General features: G+C 40.4%; 2 protein-coding genes across 2 annotated transcripts in view; one reads left to right on the top strand and one right to left on the bottom strand.

Moving 5' to 3' along the window:
* The window catches only part of zgc:154046 (Carnitine O-acetyltransferase-like), a 42,638-nt gene extending 36,796 nt beyond the window's left edge, over positions 1-5,842 (top strand). The window contains exon 14 of the mRNA XM_060931391.1: positions 5,038-5,842. Within this exon, the coding sequence (XP_060787374.1) occupies positions 5,038-5,256 (219 nt within the window). The 3' untranslated portion in view covers positions 5,257-5,842. The remainder of the gene's footprint in view (positions 1-5,037) is intronic.
* A 224-nt stretch (positions 5,843-6,066) lies between these two features.
* adamts13 (ADAM metallopeptidase with thrombospondin type 1 motif, 13) overlaps positions 6,067-19,311 on the bottom strand; it is a 43,535-nt gene continuing 30,290 nt past the window's right edge. Inside the window, exons 22-32 of the mRNA XM_060930722.1 lie at positions 18,115-18,294; positions 17,572-17,767; positions 16,438-16,546; positions 16,205-16,334; positions 15,770-15,958; positions 12,704-12,908; positions 11,496-11,832; positions 9,635-9,781; positions 9,372-9,551; positions 9,048-9,229; positions 6,067-6,244 (exon numbers count right to left, since the gene is read on the bottom strand). Of these exons, the coding sequence (XP_060786705.1) occupies positions 6,071-6,244; positions 9,048-9,229; positions 9,372-9,551; positions 9,635-9,781; positions 11,496-11,832; positions 12,704-12,908; positions 15,770-15,958; positions 16,205-16,334; positions 16,438-16,546; positions 17,572-17,767; positions 18,115-18,294 (2,029 nt within the window). The 3' untranslated portion in view covers positions 6,067-6,070. The remainder of the gene's footprint in view (positions 6,245-9,047; positions 9,230-9,371; positions 9,552-9,634; positions 9,782-11,495; positions 11,833-12,703; positions 12,909-15,769; positions 15,959-16,204; positions 16,335-16,437; positions 16,547-17,571; positions 17,768-18,114; positions 18,295-19,311) is intronic.

Genomic DNA, 19,311 nt, shown 5'->3' with positions numbered 1-19,311 from the left:
TGACCGACAAGATGGCGTCTGTCACAATCTGGATCGGCTGTGACGTCACATGCAAGTGCTCCATATAGGGCAGTGTTTCTTAACTGGTGGGTCGCGACCCAAAAGTGGGTCGCGGAGGGGTCCCGGGTGGGTCGCGGAGCTGTGGTGTAAAAAAAAATGCTAATTCATTGATTCACTAAAAAAAAGTGCAACTTTTTTCTGCGACAATTTACAACTCTTATTTTGATAGACGATTCCAGATCCGTGTCATCTGTTGCCATAGACACAGAATGTTTATGTGACATAACGTGCGTGCTAGTCATTTGAGCGGTGAACGACATGTCGAAATGATGGTACGACCCCGAATATTTGAAATATGGATTTAGTTGTGTTGAGGACAAAATGGTACAGAAACCCATCTGTGTGGTATGTGGTGAGACACTTGCACATGAGAGCATGAAGCCGTTGAAACTGAAACGTCACCTGGACACAAAACACCCGATGGTCAAAGATAAACCAGTTGAGTATTTTGAAAGATGGCGCCAAGAACTGAGGGCTTCGCAAATGCGGCTAACAGCAACATGCTCCACATAAGTGCAGGCACTCTGTGCGTCTTACCACATAGCTCATCGGATAGCGAAGGCCAAGAAACCTCACACCATAGCAGAAGACCTCATCTTACCTGCTGCTATGGATATGGTCAGGGAGATGGTCAATGAAGCAGCGGCAAATAAGTTGAAGACAATACCGCTATCGAATGATACTATAATTATACAGCATATAATGGCCATGCAGATGCAAACACAGGTATAATAATAATAATAATAATAATGTTATTATTACATATTATGGTTATATTTTGAGAATTACATTAAATTGACTTGAACACTAAAAAAATTGGGTCGCGACCTAATGACCATGGAAAATTGTGGGTCCCAAGACTGTTCCAGTTAAGAACCACTGATATAGGGCACTATATAGTGGGGACGCCATTTTGTAGTGCTGTCCGAAACCTTAGTGAGGATTATTTACACCCTATATAGTGCACTCAAAGTATCCCACAATGCATCACGAAAAGTAGTGTACAACCGATGGTCACGAATCAAAGCAATATATCCCATCATGCATTGCGGCCGCGCTGAAAGAAATCAAATTAAAAGTCTCAAATTTGATTTAATAAAAGGCAGCGTCAAAGAAGAAAGTATTCAGTCTTGATTTAAAAAAAACTGAAAGATGCAGACACTTTGTATTAATTAATGTTGGAAATACGCTCAGTATAATATGGATTTATCACAAAAATACACGCATGTATTTATTATTTCAAAAACCCACCAGCCGACTGATATGGCACGTTTTAATTGTGCGACAGTAATGACATAAATACCAGTACGGCGGACTAGTGTCCGAAAGTATTTTTTCATTTTACCAATGAGCTCACTATATAGTCCTCTATATAGTAATTCCCTATATAGGGAGTAGGGAGTAGTGAACAAGTGAGCGATTTTGGACACAGGGTTTGTCTCAATAATTAGAACTTTCCCTGTTTTGTTTTATTAAAAAATAAAAATTAAATCCTTTGTTTGCAATAGACGTCACTTCCAGTCATGATCTGCCTGATTATGTATTCAGATTTCCAGCTGACGGGCAGGCATCATATTTGTTTACAGTCATTGCTTCGCAGTAGTTTTTTGTGTTTTGCCTCCAATTTATGCCAGATTGTTGCTCTGTATTTGGATGTTCGAATCGATCAAATCGAGAAAAAGACAAAAGATATTATAGGATACCAAAAGAAGTCGTGCATGAGGGTGAATGAACGAAAAATATCTGAAAGACGGCGTGAAAAATGGCACGCAAAACGTTCACCGTGTTCGAAAGGAATCGAGAGTCCGCATGTTCACCTGGCAACGATCATTTTGTTAAAGGTACATACATCAACTTTATGTATCTAAAATTAAAACTTCTGATGTTAAAAGGATGAAACTAGCTTGTATTTTTAAGTTCATGTATTTTTTCAGTTTACGTATTTTTTCAGGCTGTGATGTCAATGATGTCAATGTCAATGATGTCAATTCTTAAGTCTGAGCTACGTTTCAAATATCATGAAATAAAATGCAGGTTATCGTTGCAAAAATGCCTACAGCAGCTCCGACTTGAATCACATAGTACACTTCAGCTTACATTACTCACCTTTGCAAAAATAAGACGATTATTGTCCTTTCAAAATCTTATTCCAACGTCATGAACCCAGCCACAAACGAAAAAAGCTATCAGCTTCAAGACTTTTGAAAGCTTTCATTTGATTTTTCTTGTAAAATGATGTTTGGACTACCAGATAAATGAAAATGTCTGGAAACTGTATGTTTGGAAAGTTCTTGAAATGGCTTGAGAAATTCGTCTTTTTTAAGCTGTCGGGGTCCAATCCATTGCATAAATACACTACCGTTCAAAAGTTTGGGGTCACCCAGACAATTTTGTGTTTTCCATGAAAAGTCACACTTTTATTTACCACCATAAGTTGTAAAATGAATAAAAAATATAGTCAAGACATTTTTCTGGCCATTTTGAGCATTTAATCGACCCCACAAATGTGATGCTCCAGAAACTCAATCTGCTCAAAGGAAGGTCAGTTTTATAGCTTCTCTAAAGAGCTCAACTGTTTTCAGCTGTGCTAACATGATTGTACAAGGGTTTTCTAATCATCCATTAGCCTTCTGAGGCAATGAGCAAACACACTGTACCATTAGAACACTGGAGTGATAGTTGCTGGAAATGGGCCTCTATACACCTATGGAGATATTGCACCAAAAATCAGACATTTGCAGCTAGAATAGTCATTTACCACATTGGCAATGTATAGAGTGGATTTCTGATTAGTTTAAAGTGATCTTCATTGAAAAGAACAGTGCTTTTCTTTCAAAACTAAGGAAATTTCAAAGTGACTCCAAACTTTTGAACGGTAGTGTATATTTTTTTCTTGATCTCTTGATTTTGCTTTTGGTTCTAGCCCATTAACAAAGTCAGTTGTAGAATGTTTTCTACAAGATGACGACGGCCACATACAGTACTTGGCTTGGACGCCATCTTTGATTGTTGCCCGTCACTTTCACTCGGAAACCGGAAGTGAACCAGGAGGCAAAAAGTCACGTGATTGCAAACAAAGAATGCTACCTTCTTGTCTTCCATTTGCAAATCCATGGTGCTAAAGTTTCCACAGATATATGAAGCGTAATTAACTGCTCCTAAAAGCCAGTTCCCTTTATGCGTCTTGTATCCTTTCTCGTTTAAATGTACTCATTTTTTGCCAGGCGCATTGTATTCTTAAGATCAAGCTAATAGACTCCCACATTCACTGTTGGCCATGATTTCTTTAATAGCCCAAAAGGCTGTTCACACATATTTCCCCCGCTCTAATTAATAAGTATTGAACGCCTCAACATTTTTCTCAGTAAATATATTTCTGATGGGGCTATTGACATGAAATTTTCACCAGATGTCGGTAACAACCCAAGTAATTCACACATGCAAAGAAATCAAAACATACATATACAGTATGTCCATAAATTAAGTGTAATAAGGTGGAATGACACAGAGAATAAGTATTGAACATCTGAAGAAAAGGAGGTGCAAAAAGGCATAGAAAGCCAAGAAACCAGCTGAAATCTGTCAATATTTAGAAAGCAGTCCTGCCCCCTGTCAGTGCAAATTAATATCAGCTGGTTTAGTCCTAATTGACGTCCTATAAAAAGGTTTCTCATTACCAAGGTGTCACACAAGAAGCATCTCATGATGGGTAAAAGTAAAGAGCTCTCTCAAGACCTTCACAACCTTATTGTTGCACAACATTCTGATGGCATTGGTTACAGACGTATTTCTAAACTTCTGAATGTTCCAGTGAGCACCATTGGGGCCATTAGCCGGAAGTGGAAAGAACATCATTTCACCATAAACCGGCCACGACCAGGTGCTCCTCACAAAATTTCTGACAGAGGAGTCAAAAGAATAATCAGAAGAGTTGTCCAAGGAACACTCGTGGAGAGCTTCAGAAAGACCTGGAATTAGCAGGTACAGTTGTTTCAAAGAACATAAGAAGTAATGCACTCAACCGCCATGGCCTCTATGCACGCTTGCCACGCAGGACTCCATTGCTAAAGAAAAAGCATGTTGAAGGTCGTTTAAAGTTTGCTGCACAACATTTGGACCAGCCTATGAAACACTGGGAGAATATAGTCTGGTCAGATGAGACCAAAATTGAACTCTTTGGATGTCCACCATGTTTGGAGGAGAAATGGCACTGTACATCAGCCCAAAAACACCATACCAACAGTGGCATTTGGAGGTGGGAACATCATGGTGTTGGGGCTGTTTTTCAGCATATGGTACTGGTAGACTTCATATAATTGAAGGAAGGATGAATGGAGAAATGTACCAAGACATTCTTGATAAGAATCTGGTGCCATCTACCAGGATGCTCAAGATAAAACGAGGGTGGACATTTCAGCAAGACAATGATCCCAAACACACAGCCAAGGAAACTCTCAATTGGTTTCAGAGAAAGAAAATAAAGCTGCTAGAATGGCCCAGTCAATCACCCAACTTGAATCCAATTGAAAATCTATGGAAAGAACTAAAGCTCAGAGTTCACAGAAGAGGCCCCGGGAACTTTCAAGATTTGAAGACAGTTTGTGTGGAAGAATGGGCCAAAATCACACCCGAGCAATGCATGCGACTAGTTTCTCCATACAAGAGGCGTCTTGAAGCTGTCATTACCAACAAAGGCTTTTCTAGTAAGTATTAAATAAATTTCAGTAAGCGTGTTCAATACTTATTCCCTGTCAGTCCACTTTATTACACTTAAATTATATATGTTTTGATTTCTCTGTACATGTGAATTACTTGGGTTGTTACCGACATGTGGTGAAAATTTCATGTCAATAGCCCCATCAGAGATATATTTACTGAGAAAAATGTTGACTCGTTCAATACTTATTTTCCCCACTGTATGTATCATGGTATATGTTTACGAGAAAGTCACAGCGATGCCCTCATGACCTTTTTCAGGTTGGCTCAAAGACGGACTGTTTTATGTGTATTGGGCCAATGGTGCCGGACGGTTATGGCGTCTGCTACAACCCAATGGACGACCATGTCAACTTTGCTGTAACGGCCTTCAACAGCTGCGAAGAAACTAATGCCACCAAATTCACACGGTTCCTCGATGAAGCACTGTTGGATATGAAGGCTCTTCTGGTGGAGCAGACACCTAAGCCAAGCAAGTGATGCTGCTTACTGCAGGATAAGACAAAAGCAACAAGCAAAGAGGACCAGAGAGGAAAGTAAACTTGTAAGGCTGGGAAGAAGAAGAAGAATTTGCTATGTCTGCATACTGTATGTCCTTAGGCAGAATGTGAACATGCAGGAGCTGACTGTTCTCTCACCCTTATTTCTTTGATTAGCTTGCCATGACGTTAATGTTTGTCGTACAACATTTTAGTACAGATCTCTGATGCTGGTGGAAAAAACTTGTACCACCATGCTGCAACATGTTCATGATACTTCAGTATTTTTTTAATTGCTGTTTACTTAATGTTGCTGTTTACTGACCTCTTTTTGAATTTTTGCTGTATTCCAGAACAAACCAAGTTTTGTTTTGTTTTTATGCTTCGCTGAAGCACTTAGCAAGCCTGTTTAATGACTGTTGTGCATATCTATAGCTACATATTTATTGAGACAAATATACATTTGGACACAGTACTGCTGTAAGATCTACACTTTTTCTTTTTTTTTAATGAACGTGAAAAAGAAAAGTATAAATGTCCAGTGAACTTGTATCATTAAACCAAAAGCTTTCTTTAGTTTCTTAGAAGTAACAAGATTTTCCAGTTCATTTCTAAGGATGACATTACTTCATCAAAAAAAAAAGTTAAGATTGTAAATAATGAAAGAACGTTAGCATGAATGAGATCATGCTAAAACATGCATATAGCCTTTTATCTAGCCTATTATTATTATTATTATTATTATTATTGTTATTATTATTATTATTGCAAAATAGAGCATTCCTTTAAACACAACTGGATAAACTGATAAAGGGTTAGATCAGTTTAGCCTCCTCAGGCTTTATATACGTATACTCTGCTCTAAAGGTTCCCTTCATTTGCTGGTATTCCCCGTGGAATTCCAATTCTGCCCTGCTTCCTGTCGAAGTCCAGTGGAAAAGCTGCGTGCCTTTAAACACTGCAGTTTTTACAGCGTCTACATCTCGGATCTGAGGGAACAAAAACAGACATGCCTTGGCTTCTTAACAAACATTTGCAGGCCTATTAAAATCAGTAATGTCCTTTTGCATCATGCTGATGCCTTCCTTGTTCCCACTATGTTCTTGTTCACTGTTATGACATTTCATTACAATTTTTCATTACAATTCATTACATTTTGCTGAATGACAGGAGTCCCTGAGCGAACAAGGACAAGGAGTAGATTAGATGACCGATGACATCACCAGCTTTTCTTTTTATTTCCTCAATTTGACAAAACGATTAGCGTAAAAATAGTATTTGTTTGTACAGTGTAATATGTGTAATTGTTCAGAAACTTTAGCCAAGCTATCCAGCATTGTGCTTAAATAAACAAGTTAACTAGACTAATGTTACCTCTATAGCTGTTGATAGTAGCTAGCAAATTCTAACAATCCAGCTCATATTAGGGAAACTATAATGAAGTCATTCCGCGAAATCGAGTCGTACATGAGCAGATATAAGCCATGTACGACGAGATTGACTGGAATAACTGTTTTATTCGATCCACATTCACTGGATTTTGAGAAACAGAGCATTTTTATTTTTTGCAAATTCGATAAATAAAAACTTTATACAAAATGTACAACAAAATAATTTCTGCTTAGAATGTAAATGAACGGGCGAAATGACAGGAGCAATTTGTGAAAAATGCTATAATAAATAATAATAATTCTTGAAAAATTAAAAAAAAGTTACGTTCTTACCATCAAAAACTTTTATTCCATATTTGGTTGCTCTTTTTTTGTATTTTTTGGGGGTTTTGTTTTCGAGTATTTATTTCGTCCTTGGTTGCTTTAGCAACACGTTCTGCAATTTTCTTCTTCAGGGTTTTTTTGGTAGTTGGCAAACCAACTGAAAGGTGCATTAACGCCACCAACTGGGCTGGAGTGTGGAACAGGAGATTTTTTTTTTTGGGGGGTGGCAACACAACTACCGTATTTTCCGGACTATACATCGCTCCGGAGTTTAAGTCGCATCAGCCAAAAAATGCAGACGAAAAAAACATATATACGTCGCACCGGACTATAAGTCGCACTTTTTTGAAGGGTTATTCTATCCATAGAATCTGTGATTGTATCTGATAAGCGGTGCATGGTTACTGCGCGACTGCATTGTTTATTTAATAAACGAACAGCTGAGCAGTGATAACGCGCCCTTTGCCCTGTAAGTAGCCTAGTCTGATTATTTTAAATATCTACTACTATCTTTAATACTATCACTATCGTTATTACTAATAGCCTATATTATTATTATAACTAATATTAGTAGCCTATTACTGATGCATTAATCAGTTTGCTTTTAGAATATTTTTACCGGTAGGGCTTATTATCGCCCCATGGCTCTTTCATCTGTTATTAAAGCTGTAGTCATCATCGAGGAGAGTCATTCTTCATTTTTGTCGAATTTTATTTCATCAAATCAGAGGTCAAGTAGGCTATAGGTATATCATCTCCAAAGACAGGTACAGTAGTAAAAACAACCATCTAGTGAAAAAAAAAAACAACAACCGCTTTTAAATCCCCTACTTAAATCCTTAAAATGAGTCATTTAACTCATGTCTTGTGTGATCTGATCTCCAATGGTGAAATAAACCGGTTGTGATATGAGTAGTCTGTTATTTTAGAAGATAAATGTAATATATAATTTAATATATAGACTAATAAAAATTAATATTTTATAATATAATATCACGACATATTACTGTCTGTAACTGTTTGTCACTAAAGCGTTTTCTAAGATCATAATGTCTGATATTATTATTATTATTATTATTATTTTACACACACAATAAGCGCATGTGTGTAAAGTTATAGTAAACCACCCCCCGCCTTTTTTTTTTTTTTTGAGTCGCCGGACCCACCCACCTCCTGCGTTCTGGGACCTCCCACTTCACAAATTAAGCACTGCCTAAAATCACTACATAACTTATTTAAATAACTATAGGCCTATCATTAATAATAAAACACAGGTCAATCAAGTTTATCAAGCTGATGATTTCACTCCAAATCAGCAAATCCATTGAATTCCTCATCCTCGGTGTCGCTTCTGAACAACTCTGCCTCCAGCGGCAGATGAAGCGCCGTTACCCTCTTCTTCTGCGTGGCTGTCGTCAGACTCAGCATCAGCTCCAGTTATTCCGCGGTGAAAAAAAAAAACAACATATATACGTCGCACCGGAGTATAAGTCGCATGGCCAGCCGAACCATGAAAAAAAGTGCGACTTATAGTCCGAAAAATACGGTATATTCTTTTAGCTATTTCTGTTTCTTTGAAATACTTGATAAAAAAGTGATATATCTGACTTGCTGTGCTCCGCCATTTTGTTTTTCTGTACTCACGGTATATGAGCTGATATCCTAGCAGTAGAGTAGCCAATCAGAGTGTGCAATTGCTCATATCCAGTGAATATGGATAGAATAATATTGTCTCATCTCATCTCATTATCTGTAGCCGCTTTATCCTGTTCTACAGGGTCGCAGGCAAGCTGGAGCCTATGGATAGAATAATATTGTATATATCTTTATCATTAATGTTATACCTTCTATGGTTTGCATGACAGTTAGCTAGCACCAGATTTACTAGTATGCTAGCCTAAGTAAGGTACTGTATTGTGATGATACCATATATTAATAGTGTGTGATTTGCAGATCAAATTTAATTCAAGCGCTACCTCTTATTCAGCAATATCAAAACATGGCAAAAGCTGCATGTTCAAAAAGTGCACTAGGATTTAAGCTAGGTTGGAAAAAGACTAGCCCCAGGTTCTCTCACCAGCACATATGTGGAGTCTGAGGAGGTTGTATTGAATACAGATAGCGCTCTGATCTGTATTTTTAAAGCAGGTGGGCCATCGATGAATACCCGACAAGACTGCATGTTGGAGAATGAAGATGATGAACTTCTAACTGGGTTCTCAATCAAACCAGATGGAAAGAACAGCTGAACATCACAATCTAAGAATTGAAGCAGAACTTTGAGTCAGTGATACAATTTACCAAAGAAAAAATAATAATAATAATCACAATTTGATATTTGATTCTGTTTTATTTTGCCAGGATTGTGCAGTCTTACTTTTGTCCAAAAAATCTGACCGACCTTCATGATGGCTTTTCTTCATGTTCTTCTTACTTTGATAGGAAAACAGTACTCCATTGCCGGGGGTGAGACGGCTTTGACGTACCAATAGTACATTAGAGCGTGAAGTCATCGTCTTTCCAGCCATCTTTTCACAGATTTGCCTCAGATACTTTTTGTCATAAAGGGCAAGATTCTCCTCTAAACATACACACAAATATAGAATTTGAATTCTTATGCCCCAGCCTGGCATGTTATAAAAGCAGATTCAGCGGGTCACTCACTGTGTCTACAATTAAGAGAGCTGGATTCAATTTTGATTTGGATGACTTCGCCAAGAGGACGACCAATAGAGATGAAGCACCGCCTCTCACTGACATTCCGTAGGTCAATGTTTCCCGTGTCCTGAAGAAAGAGCTGCCCGCACAAACCTGTAACAGAATGTCAATAGATAACTTGTATAAGAAGATTTGACTTTCTTCCACCTAGCCATCTAAATGGTCCACCTACCAATCCGCCAATTGATTTTGATCTTCTTGTATTACTCATGATTAAATTGTATGGTGCTTCCTATGATATCTACAACAAGTTTCATTATACTAGTGCATCTCAAAAAATTAGAATATTGTGAAAAAGTTCAATATTTTCCATCAGTTATTTAAGAAAGTGAAAATGTTATTTATTATAGACTCATTACACATAAACTAAAATGTTTCAAGCATTTTTCTATTTTAATTTTAATCATTATGGCATACAGTACAAAAACATTAAAAAAAAATCTCAAAATATTAGAATATTTCATTTCGAGTAAAACAGTATGAACACAGTGTATCTCTCGGTCTAGTTCAGTACACACAACCACAATCATGGGGAAGACTGCTGACTTGACTGTTGTCCAGAAGATGATCACTGATGCCCTCCACAAGGAGGGTAAGCCACAAAAGGTCATTGCTGAAAAGGGTGGCTGGAAAAGGTGCACAAGCAACAGGGATGGCCGCAGTCTTGAGAGGATTGTCAAGAAAAGTTGATTCAAGAACTTGGGAGAGCTTCACAAGGAGTGGACTGAGGCTGGTGTCAGTGTATCAAGACCCATCACGAACAAACATCTTCAAGAAAGGGGATACAACTTTCGCATTCCTAATATCAAGCTACTCCTGAGCCAGAGACAATGTCAGAAGTGTCTTATCTGGGCTAAGGAGAGAAAGAAATGGACTGTTGCTCAGTGGTCCAAAGTCCTCTTTTCAGATGAAAGTACATTTTGCATTTAATTTGGAAATCACGGTTCTAGAGTCTGGAGGAAGAGTGGAGAGGCACAGAATCCAAGGTGTTTGAAGCCCAGTGTGAAGTTTCCACGGTCTGTGATGATTTGGGGTGCCATGTCATCTGTTGGTGTTGGTCCACTGTATTTTATCAAGTCCAAAGTCAACACAGCCATCTACCAGGAGATTTTAGAGCACTTCATGCTTCCATCTGCTGACGAGCTTTTTGGAGATGCTGATTTCCTTTTCCAGCAGGACTTGGCACCTACCCACAGTGCCAAAACTACTACCAAATGGTTTGCTGACCATGATATTACTGTGTTTGATTGGCCAGCCAACTTGCCTGACCTGAACCCCATAGAGAATCTATGGGGTATTGTCAAGAGGAAGATGAGAAACACCCGACCCAAAAATACAGATACGCTGAAGGCTACTATCAAAGCAACCTGGGCTTCAATAACACCTCAGCAGTGCCACAGACTGATCACCTCCATGCCACACCGCATTGATACAGTAATTCATGGTAAAGGAGCCCCAACCAAGTATTGAGTGTATAAATGAATATACTTTTCAGAAGTTGGACATTTCTGTATTGTAAATCCTTTTTTTTAGATTGATCTTGGGGAATATTCTAATAATTTGAGATACTGGATTTCTGATTTTCATGAGCTATAAGCCATAATCATCAAAATTAAAACAAAAAAAGGCTTTAAATATTTCACTTTACATGTAATGAATATAGAATATATGAAAGTTTACCTTTTCGAATTAAACTATGAAAAAAAAGGAATTTTTTCATGGTATTCTAATTTTTTGAGATGCACTAGTACATTAATTTTATCATGCAACCCTTGTAAATTCTGGTGCCCACATCTTGCCACCTAACTGCTCTCTGGAGGTTGTGTCGGCAATGTTGTGGTGCTCCCCAACGCTAGTACTGTAGGTTGAATTTCTGAGAACTTCTCAGTGTCTCCAGCAGATGAAGATGTGGTCCTGTTCTTCTCATGCAAGAGTTTTCCTGCTGTCTTCTTGCCCCAGGCTTTTGGTTCCTGAGTAGGAGCAGTGCTTGGCCCCAGGGTGGAACAGTTGGCGCTGTAGCAGGCCTGGATAGTGATGGGTTTGGGAAGGTGGACGCAAAGGATGGGAGTGATGGGTAGAGGGCTAGATGGCCCAAGGCATGAGACGGTCCGAGACTGGATCCCATAACCACAAGAGACTGAACACTACAGATAAGAGAAAGAGAGAGATACTTAGATCCTGAGAGACTTAATGTTAAGAGACCTACAATAGATACAGGATTAACCCTTTTCCACCCACATGGTGCTAGTGATAGTGGTCAAGCCAGTGAGGGTTTGGATAAAAGGGAAACCTTTTTAAGAACTGTCCCACAGTTCTAGCAAATGAATAGCTAAAACATTTCATCCTCAGATGTGTGGGTATACTAATGAATGATTTAAAAATAATTGCCGTGGAGGATCTTTCATTCATCATTTATCTTCAGTGACCACTTTCTCCTGGTCAGGGTTGCAGTTGATTGGGAACCTGTGACGGGAATACGAGGTGTAATATGGGAATACACTCTGGATGGGATACTAGTCCATTGCACAGACGTATTTAAATATTCATTCACATCAAGGGGCATGTATTTGGGAGATGAAAAGAAACTTAAGAACCCAGAGGAAACCAACATGGACCCGGAGAGAACATGCACAGAAATTCCACACAGATAGTAGCACAAGTTCAAAATGGGGCCCATGGTGCTATGAGGCAACAACACTACCCACTCTACCACCATGCTGCTCCAAGGACTGAAGAACATATTTCACCTAAGCCCTGATATTCTTGCTTCCAGATCAGTAGAATTGCTGGTGCTGGAACTGAGTTCCAGATTTTGCTGGTTAAGAGATGATGAAAAACCACAGAACGGTTCTAGATTAAGCAGTGGCTCTGGCATCAGCATCACCACTTTGCCAGTATGAATTCATACTTGAGAACAGCAGTGTAGTGGCTGTCATTTGAATTGGTATGGAGTTCTGAAACAAAATATGATATGAAATGTAGAATACTCGGACAGTTTGCATGGTGCTACTGTACCTCACTCCACTCTTGTACATCCCAGTGGAAGGAGCAGGCCTGGGTGAAGCAGGGCACTGTGAGAGGAGGCTTCTTGCTTTCTTCACAACTCTCATCCTCAACTTCTCTCTCCAATTTTCCATCAAACTGGACGCACGAGACCCTCCTTAGTGCCACACCCAGGTCACAGGATACTGAACATGGACCCTGTTCACCCACATGCCACCTAGACCATAAACACTCTGAATAAAAAACAAACATCTGGCACATATGACATTTGAATAGGCTGCTCCAACATACCATACTGAATTCATGAAGGTAGGAATTATTGATCTGAATAACCATGTACACTGTAATTGTGTGCTATTACGACAACCGTCAATATACTGTATAAGTATTCACCCCCTTGAACTTTTCCACATTTTGTAGTGTTACCACCTGAGCCTGAAATGGACTTTATGGGATTAAGTGGCATGCATTTACACAAAATAGCCCATAATATTGAAACATATAATATCATTAAATCCATTATTCAAAAATGAAAAGAATATGGCATGACCGTGACACTGCTTAGAAGAGATCATCCACTAAAAGTCAATGACTGGGTAAAGAAGGCAGCCAGGAGACCAAGGGTATCTTAACATGATACTATCGCCACCATGCTTCACTGTCTGGATCATGTCCTCATTGTGATAAGCAGTGTTGTAATTATGCCAAACATAGTGCAGAGTTGTGGTTAGGCTATATTCTTTCTATTTTCAATAATGGATTTAATGGTGCTCTACAGGATTTTCAAAGTTTTGGATAATTTTTTATGATCAAACTCTGATTGATACCACGGGGTAAGCCATGGCCTTGTGGTTAGAGAAACAGCTTTGGGACCAAAAGGTCACTGATTCGAGTCGCTGAACCAGCAGGAATGGCTGAAGTACCCTTGAGCAAGGCACCTAACCCCCAACTGCTCCCCAGGCTGCTCAAGGTATGTTGCATGTCGCTCAGGATAAGAGTGTCTGCTAAATGCCATTAATGTAATGATACTTTTCTAGAACTTTTTCCTGGACTCCTTAGTGCATACGTATGATGCTGTTTGTTTACTGCATATTCTCTAACGATCTCTGTACCTTCCAAGAACAAGTGTATTTACTGTATATTCAGATCATATGACACTTGAATTGCAGACAAGTGGACTCCATTCTCCAAATGAATTACTGGATGTGACTTCAGGTGGAGGGTGGCATGGTGGTGTAGTGGTTAGCACTGTTGCCTCACAGCAAGAAGGTTCTGGGTTTGAGCCCAGTGGCCGACGGGGGCCTTTCTGTGTGGAGTTTGCATGTTCTCCCCATGTCTGCATGGGTTTCCTCCAGGTTCTCTGGTTTCCCCTACAGTCCAAAGATATGCAGGTTAGGCTAATTGGTGGTTCTTAATTGACCGTAGGTGTGAATGTGAGTGTGAATGGTTGTTTGTCTCTATGTGTCAGCCCTGCGATGATTTGGTGACTTGTCCAGGGTATACCCCGCCTCTCGCCAATAGTCACCTGGGATAGGATGCAGCTTGCCCACGACCCTGCACAGGATAAGCAGCTACAGATAATGGATGGATGGATAGATTTCAGGTGGCAACAGGTTGCACCAGAACTACTGTAATAACTTAGGGGTTTCACACCAACAAGGGTCAAGAAGAAGAAGAAGCCTTTATTAGTCACATGCACACTCAAGCACAGTGAAATTTGTCCTCTACATTTAACCCATCTGAAGCAGTGAACACACACTCACACACACATGAGCAGTGAGTACACACACATACCCAGAGCAGTGGGCAGCCATTGCTACAGCACCCAGGGAGCAGTTGGGGGATAGGTGCCTTGCTCAAGGGCACTTCAGTGCAAGGCCACCACATGTTAACCTAACTGCATGTCTTTGGACTGTGGGGGAAACCGGAGCACCCAGAGGAAACCCACGCAGGCACGGGGAGAACATAACATGCACACTCCAGACAGAAAGGCCCCCGTTAGCTGCTGGGCTCGAACCCAGAACCTGCTTGCTATGAGCCAACAATGCTAACCACTACACCACCATCCATCCATCCATTAATTGTAACCGCTTATCCTGTGCAGGGTCGCAGGCAAGCTGGAGCCTATCCCAGCTGACTATGGGCGAGAGGTGGGGTACACCCTGGACAAGTCAGCAGATCATCGCAGGGCTGACACATGGAGACAAACAACCATTCACACTCACATTCACAATTACAGTCAAATAATCACACATACTGCACAGTCAATTTAGAACCACCAATTAGCATAACCTGCATGTCTTTGGACTGTGGGAGAAACCGGAGCACCCAGAGGAAACCCACGCAAACACAGGGAGAACATAACATGCAAACTCCAGAAAGAAAGGCCCCCACTGGCTGCTGGGCTCGAACCCGGGACCTTCTTGCTGTGAGCCGACAGTGCTAACCACTACACCACCGTGCCACCAATAGTTATGCAATCACAACTTTTAAATTTTTTAAAAAATTTCTAAATTTCATTTCATTATCTGTAGCCGCTTTATCCTGTTCTACAGGGTCGCAGGCAAGCTGGAGCCTATCCCAGCTGACTATGGGCGAAAGGCGGGGTACATCCTGGACAAGTCGCCAGGTCATCACAGGGCTGACACATAGACACCATTCACGCTCACATTCACACCTACAGTCAATTTAGAGTCACCAGTTAACCTAACCTGCATGTCTTTGGACTGTGGGGGAAACCGGAGCACCCGGAGGAAACCCACGCGGACACGGGGAGAACATGCAAACTCCACACAGAAAGGCCCTCGCCGGCCACGGGGCTCGAACCCGGATCTTCTTGTTGTGAGGCGACAGCGCTAACCACTACACTACCGTGCCGCCCAAAATTTCTAAATAATTTAGCAAATTACATTGATCCTCATTTCCACACATTTTAATATTGTGGGCTATTTGATGTAGACTCACAACATTTAATCTCAATTAAGTCCATTTTAGCTCCAGGTTGTAACACTACACAATGCGGAAAGGTTCAAGTGGACGAATACTTATGCAAGGTACTGTAGCTGTGGATTGATTTGCCTTGCTGGACACAGCTCAGTGTTACATGGCACGACTTTTTGAGGTCTGGAGGCATGGAGACAAGCCGACTCCGCTAGCACTACTTCCGTGCCTCCATCTCCCCCTGCAGCCTGCTGAGAGCAGTACAGCACCCTTCTTGCCACGCCACCTCCACACGACACACTGCACACTCCCTGTATGTAGCGCCACCTAGTGCGCAAAGATAATCATTGTACAGATGTATTTACAAGTGATAAACATTCAACTGTCATTTTTTTATATTTATACTGTATATCATGAGATATATCATGTTAGTGATGGCTGAACAAAGCTAAATCACCTGTCACTATAAATACATACAATTTTTTCCCAAAGACCATTAAAAATCAAGTATTTTCAACATAGTGAATAATCATGGCACCATTGCGAGTGTTGGAGTGATTGGTGGACACATACATGGCAGGGCAGGGTGACTGGACACACAGCTTTGTATATGGTTCAGGCTTATTAAAGCGATCACAAAGGAACTCTGGGACATCTAGGCGTGATTGATGGTCCACACAGGAGAACCATATCGGCTGAGTACCTACATACACACATCAGAAATGCATGGACAATCTGATAGAATACACTATTGTAGTGATCAATTAATATCCTAAAGTTGTAAAAGTAGATTTTTTTTTTTTTACCGTTTCCACAGGTCTTACTGCAGTGGCCAATCACAGGGCTCCATACATATGCTGGAATAATTTTGGACCGGAATATTAAAGAAAGTGAACTGTTGTGGTCTTGCTGAACCTGGAAGACACATTAATCCATTACAACTCCATTCCATTAAGCAATACTTCTGTATACTAACATTTAAGAATATAAATCCTGAAAATCATACGATGAGCCGAGTAGAAGTTAAAGTGCTGACTGCAAAGTCATCTGAAATTTTCCAGTTTTTTTATTGTGCATGGCATTTTCTGATGTCTCGCAAGAACAATATCATGAAGACGAGATGTGATCATTTTGATGTCCTGAGGGTTGCTTTTCTCCATTTCGGGACTGTTTTCCAACCTCTTGAGGTAAACAGTATGGCCCTACGGAAACAGCCGAACGCAAGGAGCTTTAACTAATTAGTGTAACTATGGAACTGCGTCACACCAAGATGGCGACACACGGAAAACATCGTGACTCTGCATTGGCCTTGGAGACTTTTGAGTCAACATTCATGAATAGATCCTTTTGTGAAACAAAAGCTGAATATATCTTTACTCTGTTACTGCTTTTGTATTATTGTTTCTTTCTCTGTAATATCAAAACATTAAGTATATAACTCCATACTCGCTCCCGTGGAGTCAAGCCCATGCATTCTAAGGCTAAGATAGCTAAGCGCTAGCTAGAATGATTTAGTTATCTGTCCAGAAAAATGACACGTCATCATGTAACCTTGCTCTATCTTGCAGTTGCACTCACTAGGCAGGCTTTTCTTTTCCGCTGGCTTTTAGCTGGTGGGAGAGCCGAGTCTGCCATGTTTGTCCACGCCGACTTGTTTTGGTTAAAAGTAGGTCAAACAAACATGCCCCACAGTGGCCACGTGATATTGTTGCTCAGTTGCTTCGGCAATCTCTGGAATCATAAAATGCGGGACGCTTTTTATCTTGGCAAAACATTTACACATAGGATACACGGTGTGTGTGTGTGTGTGTGTGTGTGTGTACAGCGAAACGTCTCGAAACTCCAACAGCAACAGAAATAGAACATTTTGCCCAGAATTCAACTTTGCAGTCAGCACCTTTAAACATCTTTAATTTCTGCATTACCCCTCTCCGCTTTACCTTCCCATGTGTTTGCCAGCCAAGAGGGCATACATCCACCACACATGGGACATATTCAGAAGGTTTGGCCTGTAAACAGAGGCTTTCGTCGACCTCCAAATCAGCGCCATGATGGGAGCGGATGCAGGACACTGATCTGTGAGCCTCGCCTGGACCACACACAGCTGAACACTCACCAGGGTTTGAGACTTGCCATCTGCAGCTCACAAATACACCTTCATGCACATACATCAGGACTCACGCACTGACAAAATAAGCTTAAACAAAGTGAAAGGTTAAAACTCTGGACAGGGGCTTCTTTTGTCTTAACTTCAAGAGAGAGAAAACGTTTCATGAAAAATTGATCCTTTTTACTGCTTTATTACAAAGGTTGCATATTGGAAAATTTGCTAGAGAGAATGATGTGTAATATGTAATAGTGGGTATTAGATTACCCAGAGGTCAGGTATGCGATATACCATATAAAATATAAGTAATGCAGAACATACATAATGTGTCTATTCTTAATATACAACACCCGAACCAGAATTCCAGATGCTTTACCTGGTAGGGCACAGCTGAGTGTTACAGGTTTCTCTTGCTGATGGTTTTGTCATCTGAGAGCATGCAGAATCTGGCAATGCCACTCTTTCCATACCCCGTTTCTGTGTACAGGTTACAGAGCGCAGCCATTCTCCAACTCCACAGGGGGCGCTACAAGGACCAAACTCACCCAGCACCCAACTGCAGAAAAAAAAGTGGCACACCACAGTGTCTTTTTTCCTGAAGGTTTTCCTGAATTAACTAGGCCTGCATGGGAATGCAATTAAGACAGGCGTTGCCAAAAGTATGTGGACACTTGACCATCACACTTATGTAAACTTATATAAAGCATCTCGCTCCAAAACCATGGGCATTAATAAAGATTTGTTCCCAAGGTTCCCTGCTGGAGTTCTTCTACACTAAACTCATCAAACAATGTCTTTATGGACCTTTGTTTGTGCTCAGGGCCTCAGTCATGCTGGAACAGGAAAGGACCTTCCCCAAAATATTGGTGCCATGTTTTACACTGCTTGGCATTGCACAAAGTGATCTTAAGCTTGTGTGCAGCTGCTTGGCTATGGAAACCCATTTCATGAAGCTTGTGATGCACAATTCTTGTGTTGATGTTTCCAGGGGCACTTTGAAATGCTGTAGTGAATGATGCAACAGAGGATAGGTGATTTTTACACATTATGTGCTTCAACCCTGATCTGCAAGTTTTGCGCAGTCTACTGCTTCATGGCTGAGCTGCTATTGCTCCTAGACACTTTCATTTCACAATAACAACAGCAATTACATTTGACCAGAGCAGATCTTGCAGGGTAGAAATAAAACAAAAAACAAAAAAAAACCCTGACTTGTGGCAAAGCTGGAATCCTATGACAGTGCGATGTTTGATGTCACTGAGCTCTTCAGTATGACCCACTCTACTGTTGATCTATGGAGACTATAAGGCTATCTATATGCTAGATTTTATGCATCCATTAACAAAGGGTGTGGCTGAAAAACCTGAACTCAGTCAGCAGCGGCGGTGTCCACATACTTTTGGTAATATAGTGAAGATTGTATTATTAAAACAACAATGCGCTGCTTTTCAGTAATAATGTACAGTATCGGTTAGAAGTTTGAACACACCTTGTAATTAAATGTTTTTCTTTATTTTTATGAATTGAAAGACACTTCATTTCTTAAAGTAATGATGGATGCCATTTCTCTTTA

This window comes from Neoarius graeffei, chromosome 10, assembly GCF_027579695.1.
Source record: "Neoarius graeffei isolate fNeoGra1 chromosome 10, fNeoGra1.pri, whole genome shotgun sequence".
Taxonomy (NCBI): domain Eukaryota; kingdom Metazoa; phylum Chordata; class Actinopteri; order Siluriformes; family Ariidae; genus Neoarius; species Neoarius graeffei.
The sequence above is the reverse complement of the archived record's forward strand: the minus strand, read 5'-3'. Positions and strand labels throughout refer to the sequence as shown.